The 22,743-nt window shown below is 41.9% G+C and overlaps 1 protein-coding gene across 2 annotated transcripts in view; it reads right to left on the minus strand.

Moving 5' to 3' along the window:
* Positions 1-22,743, minus strand: part of ctnnal1 (catenin (cadherin-associated protein), alpha-like 1) — a 63,047-nt gene that overhangs the window by 10,088 nt on the left and 30,216 nt on the right. For both annotated transcript variants that reach the window (XM_039819845.1, XM_039819846.1), the window contains exons 2-9: positions 19,797-19,986; positions 14,778-14,965; positions 13,784-13,903; positions 12,248-12,337; positions 11,840-12,010; positions 5,480-5,680; positions 3,247-3,333; positions 2,763-2,921 (exon numbers count right to left, since the gene is read on the minus strand). In XM_039819845.1, the coding sequence (XP_039675779.1) occupies positions 2,763-2,921; positions 3,247-3,333; positions 5,480-5,680; positions 11,840-12,010; positions 12,248-12,337; positions 13,784-13,903; positions 14,778-14,965; positions 19,797-19,986 (1,206 nt within the window). The remainder of the gene's footprint in view (positions 1-2,762; positions 2,922-3,246; positions 3,334-5,479; positions 5,681-11,839; positions 12,011-12,247; positions 12,338-13,783; positions 13,904-14,777; positions 14,966-19,796; positions 19,987-22,743) is intronic.

Raw genomic sequence — 22,743 nt, forward strand, 5'->3', positions numbered from 1 at the left:
AGCCAGCTATTTTACCTAAGAAAGATTGATAAGCAAGAAAAATGTCAAATCTTTTTTTTTATACATTTTTTATTGAGAAAGATTAACATTAGAAATCACAGATTTCCTTTTTTTCCGCCCCCATATCCGTTAATACACACACACACACACACACACACACACACACACACACACACACACACACACACACACACACACACACACACACACACACACACACACACACACACACACACACACACACACACACACACACAATGTAAAACATTCCAAAACTAAAAACAAAAAGTGTAGGAGTGTAGGAGAAAAATGGGAGAGAGTATAATCCTAACTTTAAGCATGTCACTTAAAGTGAGAGATATCATCTTCCAGAACCTAACCACATCGGGGCATTCCCAGTACATATGCATAAACGACCCCAGGACATCAAGTGGACGTAGGTCACAATTGGGAGATGTAGTAATTTTCATAGAATGGCGCCTTCTAGGGGTAAGGTACATCCTATGAGCAAATTTGTAATGTACTATATTTGTGGATGATCTGGATGTACCACACAGATTTTTCCACACTGTGTCCCAACAGATATCTTTAACATGTATGGCAGCTAAGTCCCTATGCTATGTGGCTTCTACTGGTAATTGTTTGCCAGAATCAAAAATAAATTTGTAAAGTTTAGAGACCCTCCCTTTGTGTTAGTTCTACTGAGGCTAATATTATATGAAGATGATGTGTGGGGAGTGCTGATCCCCATGGGACAACATATGCCCTCATCGCTGACCTTAACGGCAGGTAGAAGAAAAAAGATGATCCCGAAAGAGCATACTCAGCTTGTAAATCATTAAAGGCTCTTAAAGGAATACCCCACCGTTTGTTGAAATTGGGTTATTCAGCGTCTCTTCTATATTTATATAGGTGGGCAAACGCATTTTTGTCTCAGTGCATGCATTGTCTTAGTCCAGCGGCGGCGCCGCTAGCTTAGCTTAGCGTAATGAATGGAATCCTTTGTTGCCGTTAGCATGTCGTGAGTAAAAGTGACCCAACAACAACAAACACAAAACCTAATTACTTCTTGTGGACTGCGTATTCACAACAAGTAAAAATAGCAATGCAGATTAAGACGATTTCCTAGGTAGATATTGACTTGGGACTATATTGGGTGGAAGAAGGCTACAGCCGAAGCACTGCTACTCGGGCACAGAGATATCGGCAGCCCGCGGGGCTCTGCGGCCGGCGCAAAGTCACTGTTTCTGGGTTAGTGGACAACCAAATAACACTGCCCTGATTGAGATCCGCTGGGCTGACAATACAGGTCTTTAAATAAAACATAAACTCCCCTGTTCTTCCAATGTGGGAATGAAAAAGGTATATTGCCCTTAAGAAGTGAAAAATTGGGGAGTGATTGTGCCATTTGGGATCTGCTCGCACAGGTTTCATTACAGTAATTCATTACAAGAAAGTTGGGAGTAGAAATGAAATGATAGGGCCTAAATGTAATTTGGCTTTTTTCCAAAAGTTTTCACTAGGTCCAACAACATTTCCTCAATTGGTCTCCGAGAGACTGAAGAACCAGGATTGAACCAAATAGAGGGCGTAACACGAAGGACCGAAAGTACGTCTTAAAATCTGGGGGAGCCAGCCCTCCCTGTACCTTGCCTCGTTGAAGAGTTTTGAGTTTTAAACGAGGCCTATTTCCTTTCCATATGTATTTAGATATTAATGAGTGAAGTTTTTCCCAGTAGTCAATAGGAGCAGTAAGAGGAACCATAGAAGAGTAAAAGTTAACACAAGGTAGTACATCCATTTTAACTATTGATATACGGGCTTGAAGTGAATTTGGGAGATTTGACCAGTGTTCAAAGTCCTTCTCTATATGCTTGTATATACCTTGAAAGTTTTGTGCTGCAATAGAAGGCAAAGAAGGGAAGATATCAACGCCGAGATACCTGAAACTCTTGACTATTGGTATGTGGGAGGGCACGGGAGTTTGAGATGTAACAGAATTTAAATGCATCAGTGCTGACTTAAAACAAGCTAAATGAATCAAACGTGGAAAGCAAATGTGGAATTGTGAAACCTGTGTTGCCTACGTAGAGAAGGACATCATCAGCATACAATGATATCCACTGATTTGTATTACAAAATGTGATGGGATGCACTGACGGATTTCCTGAGCCAGTGGTTCGAGGGAGAGGGCAAATAGTAGCTGCAAAAGAGGGCACTCCTGACGAGTTCCCCTAGACACTGGGAACTGGGCAGACCAAAAGTTGCCAGTGTTGACCATTGCAAAAGGATTTGAATATAACATTTTTACCAATTGTGCACCTAGCCCAAATGTATCCAAAGTAGCCCAAAGATAGTCCCATTCCAACCTATGAAACGCTTTCTCGGCATCCAGTGATAGAACCGAGCAGGGCGTGTCTATGCTACTTGCTGCATGAATAATGTGCAGCAGGCGACGCACGGTATCCCGTGCTAGTCGAGATTCAATAAAACTGGTCTGATCATTATATATATATTTTGTTAGATGTACCTCTAATCGAGCTGCAAGCACTTTAGCATATCATTTAATATCTCCATTAAGAAGGGAAAGAGGTCTATAATTACCACATTGAGTCAATTTGTTATTTGGTTTGGGAAGCACTGTAATTATGGCTGTGTTAGTACTAATATAAATGGTCAAATCTGAACTTCACTACAGTTATTATTGGTCTATTTTTTTTAACCAGTTGAACACCTCTCCCAGCCTCCATGCCCCCGCTTACCTCTACCAGCTGCTCCTTCTGCTCGGTGAGCTTGCGCGAATACTCCGCCATCGCCTCCAGGTTTCCCTCGGCACCTGCTGCTTTGAGAGCCCGTAGAGGCAACTGCTCCCCGTGAACTTTGAGCAAGTCAGAGGCACGAATGACTGCCACCTTATGGAGCTGGAGGAGGAATCAGAGATCACATTGAATAAGAAGAGGTGGGAGTAATGGAGGCTGGAGAAAATAAAAATAAAAGGTGAGTGAGAGGCATGCATAAGGGTGGATTTTGAGGAGGCAAAGAAAAAAGAAGAGGAGCAGAGGTGACACAATGACATAGTTGAGTTGACAGAGAGAAGCTAAAAAGTGATGTGAAAAAGGAAAGTGGGAAACCAGCTACAGAGGCAGAAACTCTAGTGAGAGACATTCCAGTCATGTCCGTGTCTCTCTCTACATCTATTCAGACTCAGAGGGTAGACGGGCAGAGCAGAGACAGACTGCTGCTCACCTCACGTCTGAGGTCACTGATGCTCTGGCATGTCTTCAGGATGGCCACCTCCATGTCCTCTGTGGCTTCTTTGGCATGGACAGACTGCTGCTCCGGTGAGACAGAGAGAGGAAGAAGGGAATAAAACATGAGACCCAACATGGTATTACAGGCCCACACACACACAAATGTACATTATTATCTGTAAAAGTATGGCAACAGAAAAAGACTGGATTAGAAAATTAACTTGGGGGTTGATAACATGATTTGTGACCCATTATGTTCTAAATATGCCAAAATTGTTGGGAATTTCAACATCCAATTTTGTATAATCAAACTACAATGATTCAAACTAATAATTGAATTTAAATAATTTTCAAAATGTCATATTTTCAGACCCATAAGTCTAATTGTAATAAACACTATACATTATACTAAACTTTCCACAACAAAAATCAATACCACAAATGCAGAACACCCAACAATATTTGCAAATCCAGACGCGTTCTGTACAATTTAAAAACATTGCAGTGTTCTGGTCTTTTCAATTCTCCACATGACCTTCAATTGCGGAGTCTAGATTTAAAGTTTACAATGAGAAACTGCAACATAATGGATCTGAAACGCAAGTATGAAACGCAAAACGCAAGTAGCTTTGTGGGCGGATCTCGGGCGCTGTTGCTATTATACCGGCGGGATAAATGACTCTTGCGCCCGACGCAAATCTAAAATGGGTTGGTCTGAAGTAGGTGTGGTTTGGGCGTAACGTGCAATAAACCAATCAGAGCGTCATCTCACATTCCCTTTAAGGGCAGGGCGCTTGTTCCGTGGCGGATTGCTATTATGAGGCCGGTTTGCGCGGCGACGCCAGCGGGAGCTGCCGATGCGAGATGCGGCAAAGTAATAAATGCCCGTCTTGGCTGGGTGGCGATGTTGCTGCAGCCACTCGGGCGCATCTCCTCAAGTCTGGAGAGGATTGCTGCAGCAATGGAGCGTGGGCCTCCAAACGCACCACCTGCACCTGTTGTGCCCCTTCCTCTTCCCCCACTCCATCTCCGTCCACCTGCTCCATCAGGAGCGCATCGCGCATTACTCCCGGACCAGATTCCGCCGGAGTGTCCAATCCCACCGTAGTTCAACATCACGTCTCCTTAAGTCCTCTAATATTTCCTCATTTATGTCATCAACACATCCATGATTCATGGAAATGTGTAAAACACAACAAGCCACAAAGAATGCTGCGACATTTTGAGGACTATACTGTAAAATGCCTCCTGATCTATCCAAACACATGAAGCGCATTTTCAGTAATATTTTCCTTTGTAATTATGTATGGTTTTCAAAAATGGGAACTGCTGTAGATGAGAGAAGTGTATGCGCGTTGTGCACACGCTACATTATGGCCAAGCATGCGCCCCTAAAATAGCATCTGAATAACGCGCTACTGACTTTAGACTAGCGCCACTGACTTTAGACCAGGTTTTTCCTGGTCAGTGGCAGAATTGTTTTCTGAAACTGCAGAATAGCACAAAGTAACGTTTGCGCCAGAACACACCTCCTCTTTTTGCTGAACCGCCCCCGGGAGCGCAAATACATTCCCTAATTTACCGACGTGCGTCTGTGGAGGGAAAAGTCCGCTGTGCGTCGGGTGCAAAATAGGAATGATACATGCGTCGGTGTACAAAGGCAATTGCGCTGAGTGCAAGATAGGGCCCAATGACTCCAAAGTCCATCAATTTCGAAGGCGTAGAATACTTTGTTGAAAGGCAGCAAGACACGGAACACTACCTACGGAACACAATGTGATGTTTCTCTCTCGGCTGAATGAGCCCTGTGAAAAATGGTTACTCAGGTGGGTTATTATGCTCTGTTGTTCCACAAATGACTAGGTGACCCGGGGAGGGAGTCTTAATGTGTGTTTGTGTCTGTGTAACGTGTGTGCGTGTGTGTGTGTGTGTTTTTAACAGACACTGCCTGCTATATAAAATGGCACAAACAAGATATTAAATATTATATTTTGTTTATAACCTCACCAACTCCTCATCATTTCTTACACTAACAACAGTAATCCAACCAACATCTCTTGTTCTTTGCTTGGATAACTGTTTTGCATCTAATTATGTACTTATCTTTTACAAGTGACTTACAGATAAGCTACTTATTATTATTCCTTTTATGGTAGCATATGTTTTTTATGAATATTCCTGTAGGTGTATGTGCATCTGTGAGAGCGTGCCTGCTTGTGCCAACATACCGCCTCAACCCAGGCGTTCAACAGCTGCTGGGTGTCCTGACGGGCCAGCTGGCACAGACCAAGGATGGCCTGCCGCTGCTCGTGGCTAGTGTAGGCTGAATCAGTGAAGTCCTCTGTCCGCTCCACCAGTGCCTCCAGCTGGCTGCCCATGTTCTGGGGGGACAGGGAGTACAGGTTCTCCCGCAGGCACTCCACACTGGACTGTAGGAGGGGGGAGGGGAGGGGAGGAGAGTTGGGAATTAGGAATGTGTTGAAGGATTGTTTTAAAGATTGAGGTGGGAACACATGAGATTTTTACTAACCAATGTGCTGAGGGAAAACATAACTTATTATCTCATTATCGTGATGCACTCGACCTCATCATTAAAGAACAAGGATTGTGTGATGCTTAAGAGTCACCTTGGGCCATCAAACAGCATCTCAAGTACACATACAGTACAGGCCAAAAGTTTGGACACACCTTCTCATTCAATGCGTTTTCTTTATTTTCATGACTATTTACATTGTAGATTCTCACTGAAGGCATCAAAACTATGAATGAACACATATAGAATTATGTACTTAACAAAAAAGTGTGAAATAACTGAAAACATGTCTTATATTTTAGATTCCTCAAAGTACCAACCCTTGGCTTTTTTGATAGCGCTGCAAACCCTTGGTGTTCTCTCAATGAGCTTCATGAGGTAGTCACCTGAAATAGTTTTCACTTCACAGGTGTGCCTTGTCAGGGTTAATTAGTGGAATTTTTTCCCTTATTAATGGGGTTGGGACCATCAGTTGTGTTGTGCAGAAGTCAGGTTGATACACAGCCGACAGCCCTATTGGACAAATGTTAGAATTCATATTATGGCAAGAACCAATCAGCTAAGTAAAGACAAACGAGTGGCCATCATTACTTTAACAAATGAAGGTCAGTCAGTCCGGAAAATTGCGAAAACTGTGAATGTGTCCCCAAGTGCAGTCGCAAAAACCATCAAGCGCTACAACGAAACTGGCTCACATGAGGACCGCCCCAGGAAAGGAAGACCAAGAGTCACCTCTGCTGCTGAGGATAAGTTCATCCGAGTCACCAGCCTCAGAAATCGCAAGTTAACAGCAGCTCAGATTAGAGACCAGATGAATGCCACACAGAGTTCTAGCAGCAGACACATCTCTAGAACAGCTGTTAAGAGGAGACTGCGCGAATCCGGCCTGCATGGTCAAGTAGCTGCTAGGAAACCACTGCTAAGGAGCGGCAACAAGCAGAAGAGATTTGAAGGACTCACAGGAAGTAGGCGCTTATCGCCCTATCTCCCTCCTTAATGTCGATGGGAAATTATTTGCTAAGTTACTAGCCAACAGGCTGAATCCTCTATTGGGAAAGCTAGTTCATATGGACCAGACAGGTTTCATACCAAATAGGAGTGCTACTTTCAATCTTAGACGTCTCTTCAATATTATATATACAAAGAGAGGTCCACCTACTGATCTTGTCATACTTGCACTTGATGCCGAGAAGGCATTTGACCAGATTGAGTGGTGTTACTTATTTGAAGTTCTTAATAGGTTCAATTTCGGAGATAAGTTCCTGTCACTAATTAAACTCATTTATAAAAATCCCACGGCTCAAATCCTAACAAACCGGACAATATCCTCCCCGTTTAGGTTACACAGAGGGACAAGGCAGGGATGTCCACTATCCCCTTTAATTTTTGCTCTGGCTATCGAGCCACTAGCCCAATGTATCAGAATAGAACCCCAGATTTATGGATACTCCACCAAAGACACAAATAATAAGATATCATTATACGCAGATGACATCCTTTTATATATAACGCAGCCTCAAATCACTATCCCAAATCTTTTGGACAAGATCAACCTGTTTGGGACTTTCTCGGGTTATCGGATCAATTGGACTAAAAGCGTTTCTTAAATAAATTAAATTTCTTTAATTGGGAGAATTAATGCTATTAAGATGATTTTCCTCCCGCAATTGTTATATTTATTTCAAAACATCCCAATTCTTCTAAAAAAATCCTCTTTTAAGCACCTCGATTCTATAATAGTTCCTTTTCTGTGGGGATACAAGGTTCACAGAATAGGCAAAAAACATCTCTGTAGGCCAAAGCCAAAGGGGGGATTAGCACTCCCAGACTTTTTGCTATATTACTGGGCCTCGGCGATTAAGATGTTTACCTTTTGGTTAGACACATCAATACCAATGTCTGATTGGCTAATGCTGGAGCGGGAGGGCTGCCACCCATATTCTATGGCCGCGGTCCTACTGGCTCCGGCTGCGGTTAATAAGTCCCTGTATAACAATAATCCCATCATACATAGCATGACCCGTACCTGGAAACAAATCAAGACCACCTTTAATCTTAAACCAATCTCTTTTCGGTTACCCATCGCTAAGAACCCCACATTTGCCCCCTCCAGTCTGGATGGAGCCTTTTCTACGTGGAGTGAGAGGGGTATCCAATGTATTGGTGACTTATACGTGGGAGGTGTCTTTGCTTCATTTAAACAACTACAGAGGAAGCATGAGCTGGGGAATAATAACTTCTTCCGTTACCTACAAGTTAGGGACTACGTTCGGAAATACTTAAGAGAATTTGAGACTGAATCACAATCGAAAATAGATGATTGTCTGAAACTGTCTACTAACGAAAGTAAACTGATGTCCCGCATCTATAATGATCTCTTATTAATAAGTTCCCCATCGACTGAAAATTATAAACTTAAGTGGGAAGAGGAACTTGGTGTATCCATCCCAGATGATTTATAGAAAGAGAGTCTTGAAAACATACATCATTGTTCAGATAACGCAAGACACTGTCTTGTCCAATTTAAAATTATACATAGGCTTCATTACTCAAAAGGAGAAATTACATAACATATACCCAGAGGTGTCACCTAGGTGTGATAAGTGCCACTCTGCCGTAGCAACACTTCTCCATAGTTTCGCTCTATGCCCAAGGGTCAAATTGTTCTGGATCGATATATGTAATATTATGTCTGAGGTCATAAATACTTCAATCAAACCTGAGCCTCTGTTAATCATTCTTGGAATATCGGAGACCTTCAGGAAACTGAGTGTGGCACAACAGCGTTTTCTCTCTTATTGTTTAATAATAGCAAAGAAACTAATCCTCATCTTATGGAAGTGCACAACTGTACCTACAGTGCCTTGCGAAAGTATTCGGCCCCCTTGAACTTTTCGACCTTTTGCCACATTTCAGGCCTCAAACATAAAGATATAAAACTGTATTTTTTTGTGAAGAATCAACAACAAGTGGGACACAATCATGAAGTGGAACGAAATTTATTGGATATTTCAAACCTTTTAAACAAATAAAAAACTGAAATATTGGGTGCAAAATTATTCAGCCCCCTTAAGTTAATACTTTGTAGCGCCACCTTTTGCTGCGATTACAGCTGTAAGTCGCTTGGGGTATGTCTCTATCAGTTTTGCACATCGAGAGACTGACATTTTTGCCCATTCCTCCTTGCAAAACAGCTCGAGCTCAGTGAGGTTGGATGGAGAGCGTTTGTGAACAGCAGTTTTCAGTTCTTTCCACAGATTCTCGATTGGATTCAGGTCTGGACTTTGACTTGGCCATTCTAACACCTGGATATGTTTATTTGTGAACCATTCCATTGTAGATTTTGCTTTATGTTTTGGATCATTGTCTTGTTGGAAGACAAATCTCCGTCCCAGTCTCAGGTCTTTTGCAGACTCCATCAGGTTTTCTTCCAGAATGGTCCTTTATTTGGCTCCATCCATCTTCCCATCAATTTTAACCATCTTCCCTGTCCCTGCTGAAGAAAAGCAGGCCCAAACCATGATGCTGCCACCACCATGTTTGACAGTGGGGATGGTGTGTTCAGGGTGATGAGCTGTGTTGCTTTTACGCCAAACATAACGTTTTGCATTGTTGCCAAAAAGTTCGATTTTGGTTTCATCTGACCACAGCACCTTCTTCCATGTTTGGTGTGTCTCCCCAGGTGGCTTTTGGCAAACTTTAAACGACACTTTTTATGGATATCTTTAAGAAATGGCTTTCTTCTTGCCACTCTTCCATAAAGGCCAGATTTGTGCATTATCCGACTGATTGTTGTCCTATGGACAGAGTCTCCCAGCTCAGCTGTAGATCTCTGCAGTTCATCCAGAGTGATCATGGGCCTCTTGGCTGCATCTCTGATCAGTCTTCTCATTGTATGAGCTGAAAGTTTAGAGGGACGGCCGGGTCTTCTAGATTTGTAGTGGTCTGATACTCCTTCCATTTCAATATTATCGCTTGCACAGTGCTCCTTGGGATGTTTAAAGCTTGGGGAAACTTTTTGTTTCCAAATCCGGCTTTAAACTTCTCCACAACAGTATCTCGGACCTGCCTGGTGTGTTCCTTGTTCTTCATGATGCTCTCTGCGCTTTACACGGACCTCTGAGACTATCACAGAGCAGGTGCATTTATACGGAGACTTGATTACACACAGCTGGATTCTATTTATCATCATTAGTCATTTAGGTCAACATTGGATCATTCAGAGATCCTCACTGAACTTCTGGAGGAGTTTGCTGCACTGAAAGTAAAGGGGCTGAATAATTTTGCACGCCCACTTTTTCAGTTTTTTATTTGTTAAAAAGTTTGAAATAGCCAATGAATTTCGTTCCACTTCATAATTGGGACCCACTTGTTGTTGATTCTTCACAAAAAATTACAGTTTTATATCTTTATGTTTGAGGCCTGAAATGTGGCAAAAGGTCGAAACGTTCAAGGGGGCCGAATACTTTCGCAAGGCACTGTACCTCTAAGATGTGGTTAGAGGATTTAATTAACACACTTCATTTGGAAAACATGGAAACCCTTCATATCATACCTCAAAACTACAAATCCAGTACAACAGTCCACATCCTAGCACACGATATATGACAACTGTTTGGTTTTAGAGTGAAGGTCTCTGCGAGGGAGGGTGGATGGGGTCGAGATACATGGGGAGGGGTTAATCGGGCGGACAGGGGGTCGGGATAGTGTGGTGAATCGTGGTCAGCCTGGTGGTGTTCTTTCAATCATTTTGTGTTGTTACTACTTCTCTTGCTTTGCTTTGTCTTGTTTGTTTATTGTTGTACCACTTTAAGTTTACAGCTTATTTGGTTTTTGAATTAGTTATATAAAAAAAGACTGACTGTATAAATGGAATGTATGTTAAATCGTATGCTTTAATAAAAAGATGTTTGATAAACAAGCAGAAGAGATTTGTTTGGGTCAAGAAACACAAGGAATGGACATTAGACCAGTGGAAATCTGTGCTTTGGTCTGATGAGTCCAAATTTGAGATCTTTGGTTCCAACTGCCGTGTCTTTGTGCGACGAAGAAAAGGTGAACGGATGGATTCTACATGCCTGGTTCCCACCGTGAAGCATGGAGGAGGAGGTGTGATGGTGTGGGGGTGCTTTGCTGGTGACACTGTTGGGGATTTATTCAAAATTGAAGGCATACTGAACCAGCATGGCTACCACAGCATCCTGCAGCAACATGCCATCCCATCCGGTTTGCGTTTAGTTGGACCATCATTTACTTTTCAACAGGACAATGACCCCAAACACACCTCCAAGCTGTATAAGGGCTATTTGACCAAGAAAGAGAGTGATGGAGTGCTGCGTCAGATGACCTGACCTCCACAGTCACCGGACCTGAACCCAATCGAGATGGTTTGGGGTGAGCTGGACCGCAGAGTGAAGGCAAAAGGGCCAACAAGTGCTAAGCATCTCTGGGAACTCCTTCAAGACTGTTGGAAAACCATTTCAGGTGAATACCTCTTGAAGCTCAAGAGAATGCCAAGAGTGTGAAAAGCAGTAATCAGAGCAAAGGGTGGCTAAGACATGTTTTCAGTTATTTCACACTTTTTTGTTAAGTACATAATTCCATATGTGTTCATTCATAGTTTTGATGCCTTCAGTGAGAATCTACAATGTAAATAGTCATGAAAATAAAGGAAACGCATTGAATGAGAAGGTGTGTCCAAACTTTGGGCCTGTACTGTACATGAAAGCTAATGCCTTTTTCCCGCTGTTTTTTATCTGTCCTCAGATGACAGGTTTACATAAGCTTTTAGTTCAACTCTGCCATTAAGAGCTATGAAGCCATTTATTAAAAGCAATACGCAACTCCGGGCCCTTTCATTAAAATACTTTCTTCTTCTTTCATCTACATGGAAAAGACCCCTTCAAAACATGTTTTGTTGTTGGTTTTCTTTCATTTTCCACTGCACAAGGTGGATGGAAAAGATTAGTCATAGTGATGTAGGTTTATGGTACCCACAAGAGGACCATGACTTAACTTCACAGACACCTTCACTAAGTCCAACTTCTGACCCTACCTTGAAGTCCTTGATGCCGTTATAGATGCTGGCAGGAAGGATCTTGTTCTCCCCACAGCTCCGTGCCTCTGTGACTATCTCAATGACCTGCTCCAGGGCACAGCGCATCCGGTGGAACACGGCATCCTTGTTGATCCGCGCTGACTCGCAATCTGGGTGCCTCAGGCAAGTCTTTGAAAGGAATTTGATGAGAAATGTCAAAGCTCGTGCCCTCCTCTAGTCTTTTCATATTTTACAACCACGATTATTCACTCTCTTTGGTGTTTTTATGATTATATGACTTTGAGTTTTGAGTATTACCATTGATTGCAACATTTAAGAAGCCCTGAAATTAAATAAACTTGAGAAGGCCTTACATGTTTAAGCTTGACATAATCCATAACCCTTGCCCAAAGGTCCAGTGTTTACCTTTGAGGCTGTGAGGAGCATCATGGTGCATTTCTCCAGCACTGCTCTGGCTGCTGCCATCCGTGCTTTCTTCTTCTCATCCTTCAAGTCCTACAACACACACACACACACACACACACACACACACACACACACACACACACACACACACACACACACACACACACACACACACACACACACACAGAGTAATGGGTGGCTTAACTTCAATTGCAACTTCTAGGAACTCTCTGGGCCGAATGACATGAAGCATCAAAAGTATGCAACAAATGTCTTTCATGCTGGTATGAAGGGACAAACAAATGTCACACGTGACACAGATTCCTCTCCAAGTTTATACATACACACATACTAGGTTAATTGTCTCCTAATAAAAATAGATGCTACCACAATAGGAAAGAAGATGAAGCATGTATAACCTGCTGCACCCCCTCTATGTATTCCAAACAGAAATAGACAGCTTGAATTAGGGGGATTTAGAAAAAAGGCAGCTGAATCAACTCCTCTACAATTACTTCACTGTAGATTACAAAGACAATGTGATCATCTGTCATTATTTTTGCCTCTGTGACAAAGATGGTAGATTTTCTAAAGGGCTGTGTGCATGTGTGTTCATGAAAGCGTGCGAGTGGGAGTGAATACGGCACCAAAAAAAAAATATAGAACACAAGTCGAAAAATGAGGAAAGGGAGCATTAGCTGCGTTGCATTGGGGAGAGACATGACGTGTGTTTCAAAACACGTGCCCTATACGTAGAAATTCAGAAAGAGGGATGGTCGATCCTCTCTCTCTTTTGAGATATCGCAGCCAGTGCACTTTACATCAGCTTCTGCAGGCAAAGCGCTTTAGCTGCAGAAGCTAAACATATGCATCAAAGAAGGATTAGCCGTCTTTGAGAGGACAAAGTTAGGAACCTAAGTTGGACTGTTTTTCTAAAGCTTTAAGCAAAAGTTGCATTTTGCAAATTTGCCAAACTCTAAGCTGATATATTGCAGAGAGAATGCTTCGCTTAAGTCAGTTCATATCAACATTGAATCGTGATGTAAGGAGTGTTTGAGGAGTGGGGGTCATAACTGACCTGCCAGTTCTTTTATGAATTGAGACTTTGATTAGAAAAAATAATAGATAAAGAAAGAAATATTTGTAGAAATAAGAGAAGCCTGAAGAGGCCTTGTTAATTCATTGTTTGATTTTTTGAGAAGAAAAAATATTTGACGCTTGAATTATTGATTTGTTCTGAGTTTGCCTGCACATTCATAGTGTAAGTGCTGCAGGATTCACAGTTCAAATCCACCATCTGCTTGAACATTCAGAATACCCTGTTTAGAAAATCAATAGAAGATGACATCTGCATGAATAAACAAAATGTGCCCAGTGTTGCAGAAATGAAGAGGCAAATTACTGCATGTTAAAGCAAAATATATTTAAATGTTAGACCACATATACATTTAATTTATTGAAAGAATGTAATAGTGTGCGGATGATTTTGACAATCTTAAAACTTTAAGAGAGTTGGTTTCTTCACATGGTACTCACATTCTGTCTGTCTCCAGTGAGGTGGGCAAACTCCACCATCTCGTTGCCAAACTGGCTGAAAATCTGAACAAATTCCTGGAAGGTGCTGACTCTTTCCAGATGGTCGAGCGTGACCAGGACCTGAGAGGAGTGAAAAGATCAGAGCAGTACAGGGTTCTCCGGTTTCTTCCCACCATAAAGACATGCATGCTAGGCAACTAGGACTAGGACTACAGTTGCAAATTAGCTGACTGGCTAACACTGGTGCATTTACAGAAATGTTCATTAATGTGCATTTTCCTAATCAAATAAATAAATAAATAAATAAATAAAATAAAATTCTATTTCTTTGTTATTTCAGAGCTCCCTTTAGTAGTATTAATGTCTCAATGTGATGTAATTATATCAATGATATCCTAAAATAAAACCAGCAGAATAAGTAGTTCCTAACCTGCATTTTAGTTAATAGTAGTCTATGTACAGTAGCTGCTCATTTAGCTGCTGAGGGTAGGCTAGCTGGCAGTGCTGACGCAGCAGCTTTTATCCATGCCAGATAAGGAGGAGGAAGACATGTAATTGTGTTTGCCAGTAATGGAGAACAGGGGGCTGTCGACTGTCTCTCCAAACGAGGCTAACCAGTCATGATTAGGCCCCCTGTTTCCATTCTTGGCTCAGTCTACAGCTACATCCATATCACACTGTCTGGCTAAGAGCATAGCCAGGTACGATTGAGAGAGCCAGTCTCTTGCTCTGTGTTTTTATGTTATCGCTAAATGTGCAGCTTCCCTCCAATTACCTCTAGAGTACTCCTTGAGAGAGCCAGTGCTTATCTATTCGGAAACAAAGGACTCAAGATGGAGTTTGCTTAGTATGTGTGGATCATTGTATATGTGTGTGTGTGTGTGTGTCTGTGTGTGTGTGCCTGCGTTTGTGTGCATGTGCAAGAGAGACCTAAGCAACAGAGTGTATGCATATCCTTAAAGGTTGTGTGACATCTCACATTTGCACTTCTCACCTTGTTGCGTGATGTGATTATCTGTTTGATGACGATGCGGTCAGCCAGGACAAGGACTTTGGTGACTGAAGAGAGGAGCAAGCGGGCAGCCTTCACCATCCCTGTCCTATCACTGAACACCGTGACACGTCCATCTGACTGGGACGGCAAGACTGATCCCACATCTGTCAGCTGGGCTATGGCATCACCTGCAAGAGAGAAGAGAAGGGTACTGAGAAGAGTTCAGCAACAGAGCTAGACTGATGAACTGGCTGGAACAATATACTGTGAATATAGGGATGCTGCAGATGCAACAATACAACTTTCTCTGTATCAGACTTCCTCACTGCACGGAGCTCACTGGGATTAAACCTAATTTTAAACATGACAACCTAAAACATAATCTCTTAACGATGAGTAGACAAACAGTTCATGAGATTTTTGTTTGGACTTAAAAGAGTTTCTGTCTGTCTGTAAGATGATTCAGGAAGTGCCAGTTGGGGAGGCTGACTCAGGACATGCTGCAGGGTTTACATATCCCATCTGGCCTGAGAACGTCCTGGGATTCCCATGGAAGAGCTGGAGGATGTGGCTGGCCAGAAAGAACTTTATGCTACTTTGCTTTGCCTGCTGTCACTCAGATCTGAACCCAGACAAGAGGCAGAACATGAAAAGATGGGTGGTCAACCGACCAGACCGACTAAGTAGGTCAGACAACACAACGGCACAATGTTCTTCCAATCTGGCACTCTTCAGCTCTGGGAGAACGTATCGTCCTAGACAGGCTGAAACACAACTGTACTTTATTCAGCACGGTGGTACAACAGTTACACCAGCCTGTCCCAAGCACTACTGTCATGCTTTCTGGGTGACGTGAGACAACTAAGGCCCTCAAATACAATTGGCAACCATGCCAGAGCAAATTCATATTCCAACTTTCTCTCTTTCTAACCTGCTCTTACTAGCCATAGAAAGGGAAGAATACAGAGTTTTTTTAGGCTTAAAATCCCATCACCAAAATAGTCCCTATCAAGAGAAAAATGTCCAGAGTTAAGAGCGAGAGGGAGGTGGAGAAAAATCTCTCAAAAAAAAAAAAGAGCTTAGAAAGGAGGGGGAAGGGGATAGAGCGAGGTCTCTATCGGGTCATGCAGCTTGGCTGTCTCTTGCTTTGGCTGGTCCTTTTAAAGAAGCAGCACTGACGAACTGATTGCATCTGACACTGCTGCTTTTCAGTGCCAGCTCCGCTAACCAGTTAAAATATCTAGGCCTGCCTCACAAAGAATGCCGCTCAACCCCTTTACACTAGCAGGGTGGAAAGCAGAGGGAACCAACTCTCCTCTCTAAATCCCAAAATATGGATGGTATGGAGGATGGATTTTAATGACCTTACATGTAAAACAGAGCTATCCCACTTGTCCCTTAATTATCATATGTACTCGAGACCTTTGTAGCTTCTTTTCACTGTAAAAAACAGTTTTTGTTTCTACATGGAAAATCATGCGTCAGGTGTAATGAATTCTACTTTTTTTTTCCTGTGTGATGAATTTATTATTCATAAGTGAAAACTTGAAAGGCCAATTCTTGAGGTGTTGTTACAGGGCTTGCAGGCAGTCAATCTTGCATGACTCAATGGATGGCAATGTCTGTCTGTCTGTTGGTGCATTGCAATGAAACCTGATACAAAAATTCATGTGCCCCCCTTTTCATCTAGCACCATCACCAGGTCAACAATGTGTCCAATACTTTGGTTTATACCTTCAAAACTATTAACATTTCCATCAGCTTGAACTGTACTTTGTGTTTAGTGCTAATTAAGAAACGTTAGCATGCTAACGATGCTAAACTGAGATGGGGAACATGGTAAACATATATCTCTGCTACACATCAGCAGGTTAGCATTTAGCTCAAAGCACCACAGTGCCTAAGTACAGACTCACAGAACTGCTAATACTGCTGAAGACTTGTTTCTGTATCATTTATATCTTGTTCATGAGTGAAAAGTAAAAAAAAAAAAGGCCAGTCGCCAGTTGGTACAGCGCTTTGAGGCAATTGTATCCCTTTTTTTGGCTAGACAAGAAGGGCCAGTGCTATAAACCCAAAAATCTGTCACTGAGCGAATGAGCGATGAAGTTACACCATTGGTCGGAGTGAGTGATGACATTGGTCGAGTTGGAGCTTCAAACTGAATCGTGCACACAGTCGGTCAGTCTTTCTTTGCCTCTGTGTTGCAATCAATCAGCAGATTTATGTCCTACGCGGTTGATGTTGCAGTTTTAATGCGTGCGTGAGTTGAGTTAAAACTCAGATTAGATAAACTACTCAAATAACAAGGAGGAGTACACATTATGAAGAAAGCAAAAATGTTAAAATAGAACCATCTGAAAGTAGCGCAAGGAAACGACGCCACTGGGACTTTGTTTCACTTTCAGTTTCCGGCGGAGATATTAACATCAATGCACCAAAATGAGCAGAGAAGAAATAAACAGTAAAGTTGTAAGGTGGTAGGAAATGTACAGTGTAGGTTTCAGTTTGTCCATGAATAAACACTGCAGTTCCTCAAGACCAACATTTGAGTCTGTGGTTCATAATTGTCTTGTGGTGAAACCTACAGGTCTGTTGAACAAAGTAACATACACACTTTAGATGAATAATTTATATTATACAACAAATTGTGGAAATTTGTCTCAAACATACAGTATCTAACCATGTTGTATGATGTGCTACTCCAACAAAGAAATACTACTGGGACAACTCATATAAACATTTGATATCGGAATTCATCGGAAGTCATGTACTAGACCCCACCGCTGTCAATCCCTGTGACAATTTGCTTACAATTAGCCACATTAACCAGACATGGTCCAGCCATACACTAGGTTTCAATATAGTCTTGTTTAAAAAGTTATTGTTCTGCACCTTCAGTGCTAGTCCAGTATTTAAACACTCACACACTGTATGTGCTATGACTTTATTTTGACCCTAAATACTATCTTATCTTGAATCTTTCTCAGGGAGAAAGAAAAAGTGAAACAGAAGCATGCAAATGTGATAATGACACTGTGAGACTGAGTGAAAGAGACAGAGACAGAGATTCAACACAGATTGCCTTCACTGACCTGCCTCATTGGATCTCTCCACCGCTCTGATGACGGGTAACATCTAATTAAACTAGTGCTTTCAGCCTGCCTTTATTTCATTTATTATAGCACACAAGGCTGAAGCCTGCCTGATTAAACTCTCCCTGCGGCTAGGTATTAGACAAATGCCAATCCTTCACTAACTAGCCCCTCTCTCTGCAGGAGACTTAAAGCCTCTTAAAAGGCTTTCTTTTTTCATCCCCGAAGAGGTCTCCTTTTTTTATGGTCAGGGATACAAAAAGTATTGGAAACAGTTGTACAGTGTCTGATAGAAAAAGTGCATGTGAAAACACCTCCCTAAGAGGAAAGTGAGAACTAGAATAAATTAGTCACAGTGAACACACACACTTCACTTGGCCTTACCTAGACACACACATTTTCTCATCAGTCTATTCTCCCCCTCCCAGCAGCGCTCTTTGTGTGAGTTTTAGCCGTCTTAACAAATCAACGCTGTGTGAGGATTAAATGCTTTGCTACCCAAGCTGGATCTCCCAACATAAACCTATTATCACGGTGTTGTGTCTAAATTCTTATCCCATGTGATATTGTTTCCAGTCTCCTCTGGAGAAGGCTAAATGAGTTCCTTGTTTTGCCTGATAAGAAAAAAGTTTCCAGATACAAATAAGAGTGGTGACAACTATCTAAACGAAGAATTGTAGACTGCAAAATGTTACATGAAAGTGTAAAAACATGGTGAGAAACACATTTCTGACAAAACCATCACCTCTTTTTTCTGAGGTTCAATAAAAGCTGACATTCTTGTTCCTTCACACTGGTTGTCACTGTTTCCACCCCTCCTACAAACCTCTGTACCTCTTTGTCTCTCTCAGTTGTTTACTGTTTTGCACTTGATATATCCATCAAACAGGTTATCTTTTCAGAATCACAGAAGGATGGAGCCTCTTGCACTGCACATTGGGTGAGAGGCAGAATGGGAATGAAAGTGCAGAAATGCAGATGTTGGGAGAAATCTAAACACAGACAGGCCCAGCCAGCAGATTCAAACCCATGAAAAAAAATTGGGTCCTGACCTCGGGTGGAGAAATATTTTTCAATGTAACACAGAAGCAATCCATGAGGCAGTGAATATCGGGAAACTACAACTTCTTCAATCTCACCAACAGCCTGATGCATAAAGTCTCCGGGAGCCTTCTATCAGAATCTATTATGCAGTGCCCTTCCAAGCCAGAGAAGACACATTCGTTCCCACCCTCTATGCAGCACCCTTGGGAGAGAAGGGTTTTTTCAGCCTTTACTTCCAACCTAATAACAACAATTTCTCTAGAACACTCTGGAGGTCCTCTGGTGTAATACTGTCAGACAGCCGGGCTGTCCAGACAAATCAAAACTTGCTCAAATTTGATAATGCTGTGAAGCCTGAAGGTGATGCCTGATGCTTTATGAAAATGTCAGTTTGTCTTAATAAATAAACACTTAGAAGTCTTATTGGCTGACCAGCTACAACACCCTCAATGGCAATTTCTGAACACCATAAAGCCATGACCATGCTTATGACAGAAAGATACAGTACCCACTATGAAGAAGCCTCTAGCATGAAGCACCCTCACATAGTTTTACAACATAAATTTCCACAAAATAGGTGCCGTCTATATCTTTTTTTTTTAAGATTATTTTGGGCATTTCCGCCTTTAATGGACAGGACAGCTAGGTGAGAGAGGGGAAGACATGGAAAATCGTCACAGGTCGGACTCAAACCCTTGACCTCTGCGTCGAGGCATAAACCTCTACATATATGTGCGCCTGCTCTACCAACTGAGCCAACCCAGCCACAGTGCCGTCTCTATCTACTCCAAAAGAGAAACACTCAACAATGCGTTGAGTTTAAGGGCAGCAATTTGGGGAAATGTCAACTACATAATAAGATTCAGCCAAAGAGGCCTACCTGCTCTGCGTGCCTCGAAGCAGGCTTGACCCATCTCATCCTTGAGCTCTTGGTTCTCTGTGGCAATGGCCTCCCCGACAGTGACAAAACGTCCCACAGCCACACTCACTGCCTGGCCCACCCTGTGTATGGCTGCAAGGGTGCGCTCAGACTTCTTTGGCTTGTCTTTATGGTTGATCAGAGTGGTGATCTGCAGGAAATGTGTGGAGAAGGAAAAAGAGAAAGCCAGACATTATTTATGTAGGAAGACACACACTTTGTTGTAGTCAGTTATTTAAGCACTTTCATAGTTAGGTACTTTATAGTTACTTTTACAATGAGCCACCTTAAATCCTAGAGGAAGATAAATGAATACCCAAGTACACAATCTAGAATCATAACTTCTTGTTCTATAGTGAAAGTATGCTGCTATTATATCCAAACAACATCTTTGATAAGGGAGCATGTTGAGTCTGAAGCTCGCACTCCATTTGCTTATCAGGGGAGAGGAGTTTCCTGCCTGTACAGCTACAAGTGGAGATAACATTTTGAAAGACGCACATGGATAACCTACCATGCGTGTCTGAAAGACAGAAAGCATTTTTACAGCACAAACACGCACCCAATCTCCAACACACCTTACACAATATTTTATTAAATTTGAAATAAGAGCGGCAAAGAAACACAGCAGATGGGACATGCATGCACGTCTTCTGTGACATATACAAGACAGTCCACCACCGGGTACACGGACACACACACACACACACACACACACACACACACACACACACACACACACACACACACACACACACACACACACACACACACACACACACACACACACACACACACACACACACACACACACACACACACACACACCCACCCTCTGTTGGGGCCTATTAGTGATAATTGAGTCTATGAATTATGAATGGGTGGAGCTAATTATCATAAATTATTAATCGATTGCTTTCACTCTCTCCAGCTGTTATCATTGTAGGTGTGAGTGTGTGTATGTGTCAAACCATTTGGATCAGGGAGTGGTGGGTGGTTTTTTTAATTGCTCCACAGCTTCAGGAGGTCCAAGTGAGGAACATTTGTCAGAAAAGTCTTTGTGGGCTACAGAACACACGCTGGTTCTGCAGGGCTCAGACGGCAGTTTGAACAAGCAGCACCCAGACATAGGAATGTAACACACAAAGCTTTCTGAATGAAAACCTTTAAAATGTGTTCAGATGTATCTGACAGTTTATAACAATAAACCCTGAGATCTCATGCAAAGTTGACAAAGTTGTTATAGATCAGCACCCGGCAGGGGACGCACGCACACATGAAACATTGTTATGGATCAGCACCTGGCAGGGGACGCACATGCACACGCACACGCACACGCGCACACACACACACACACACACGTTATCTGGGTCCTTCCTTTGCTTTAAATCAGACAAAATACAACTAGCATTAGGGAAATTAATTGACTAATTGAATACTTGATTAACAAATTTCTACATTTGAGAACCTGAACCAGCAAATGTTTAGTATTTTGCTTAAAGAACTTAAACAATGAATCGATCAAAATAGTTATGTAATGTCTTTTAATGACTTATCGTTGCAACTCTACATGTACCTGACAATTGTTTTCTTCAATCTATCGATTAATCATGTCAAGTCTGTAAAATGTCGGACAATAGTGAAACATTTCCATCACAATGACTTCAAATGTCTTATTATTGTCTTATATACTCACCACAAAAGGGGAATATAAACTTGCAATAAAAGCCTCCAGTCAATCTGAATGCTATAAATTTAGCCGGAATCAGCAAACCTCTTGAGCTGCTGCCCTGTGGGACATGACCCACATTTAAACTGTACATCACACATCATCCCCACTGACAGTTTCATCGCTGAGTTTCAACGTTTTTTAAACTGTTTAATGCTGCTTAAGTTGTTCCACTGAGTCTCCATGCTCATTAGCATGTGCACATCAAATATATTTCTAGTTGGATACAGAATAAATTCAATATTGGGTCAGACTGTCCAACTTCAAATTGCTGAGAAGCAAATTATCTGGGAATGTTCGGCATAAGTTCTTCTCAGCACAGAAAAATATACTGCTTCAAGGTCACATCTATATACTGTATCAAAGTTCCAATGGTAGTTTGGGTCAATCACAAAAAACACATTCACTCTGATAATGGCACTGATCAATTTCTAATAAGCAAGCCTTACTTTCTATAAAATAACATCAAAGATGGTAATTGTCAAGTATCTGTGTTATATAAATCATGAAAAAGAGACATGAAGAAAAAAGGATAGAAAGAAATAGTTGCGATGTAAGGGAGCAAAATAAAAAACATAAAAAAGAGTGGACCAACAAAGATGTTGCAAAGATGCTAGTCTTCTTCCACCATCTCTCTTCTATAACTGCCCCATTTTTTAGTACCTATCTCACTGTCACTACGTTTCTCTAATATGTTTAGAGAATTTGTAACGTGTTTCTTTTTTTATTGCTCTATAGCAAGATCCTGACCCCGAAAGTGCTCATAAACTTCTTTAGGTCCGTCACTCGTCCCTTGATGATCTGTCTTCTTTATCTCAGTATTAGAGCTTCCCTTCCTGTCTGCCCAGTGTTTTTCACTGACTCATCCACACAGAGTAGGCTACTATGTAGAAAACACAAACGCCGGCAGGACACAATGTAGCTTAAAAGAAGGAATTAGGGCACAGTGACACACGATTCTACGTCATAAAATAGACTGTTGTTCAACGTCAGGTGGCATTCATGTTATAAAAGAGACCTAATGGGCATTTCTGTGACGTAAAGATTCTGATGATTCAAGCATCTGACCCTGGCTTGCCCAGAGGACTCCGTGTCTTGTGTTCAACTGAAAGTGTGTATGCATGGTATTTTTATGTCTGCAGGGTCCATGCATGATTGTTTTCCCAGATGACTTGTACA

Source organism: Perca fluviatilis, chromosome 13 (assembly GCF_010015445.1).
Source record: "Perca fluviatilis chromosome 13, GENO_Pfluv_1.0, whole genome shotgun sequence".
In the NCBI taxonomy this organism is placed as follows: Eukaryota; Metazoa; Chordata; class Actinopteri; order Perciformes; family Percidae; genus Perca; species Perca fluviatilis.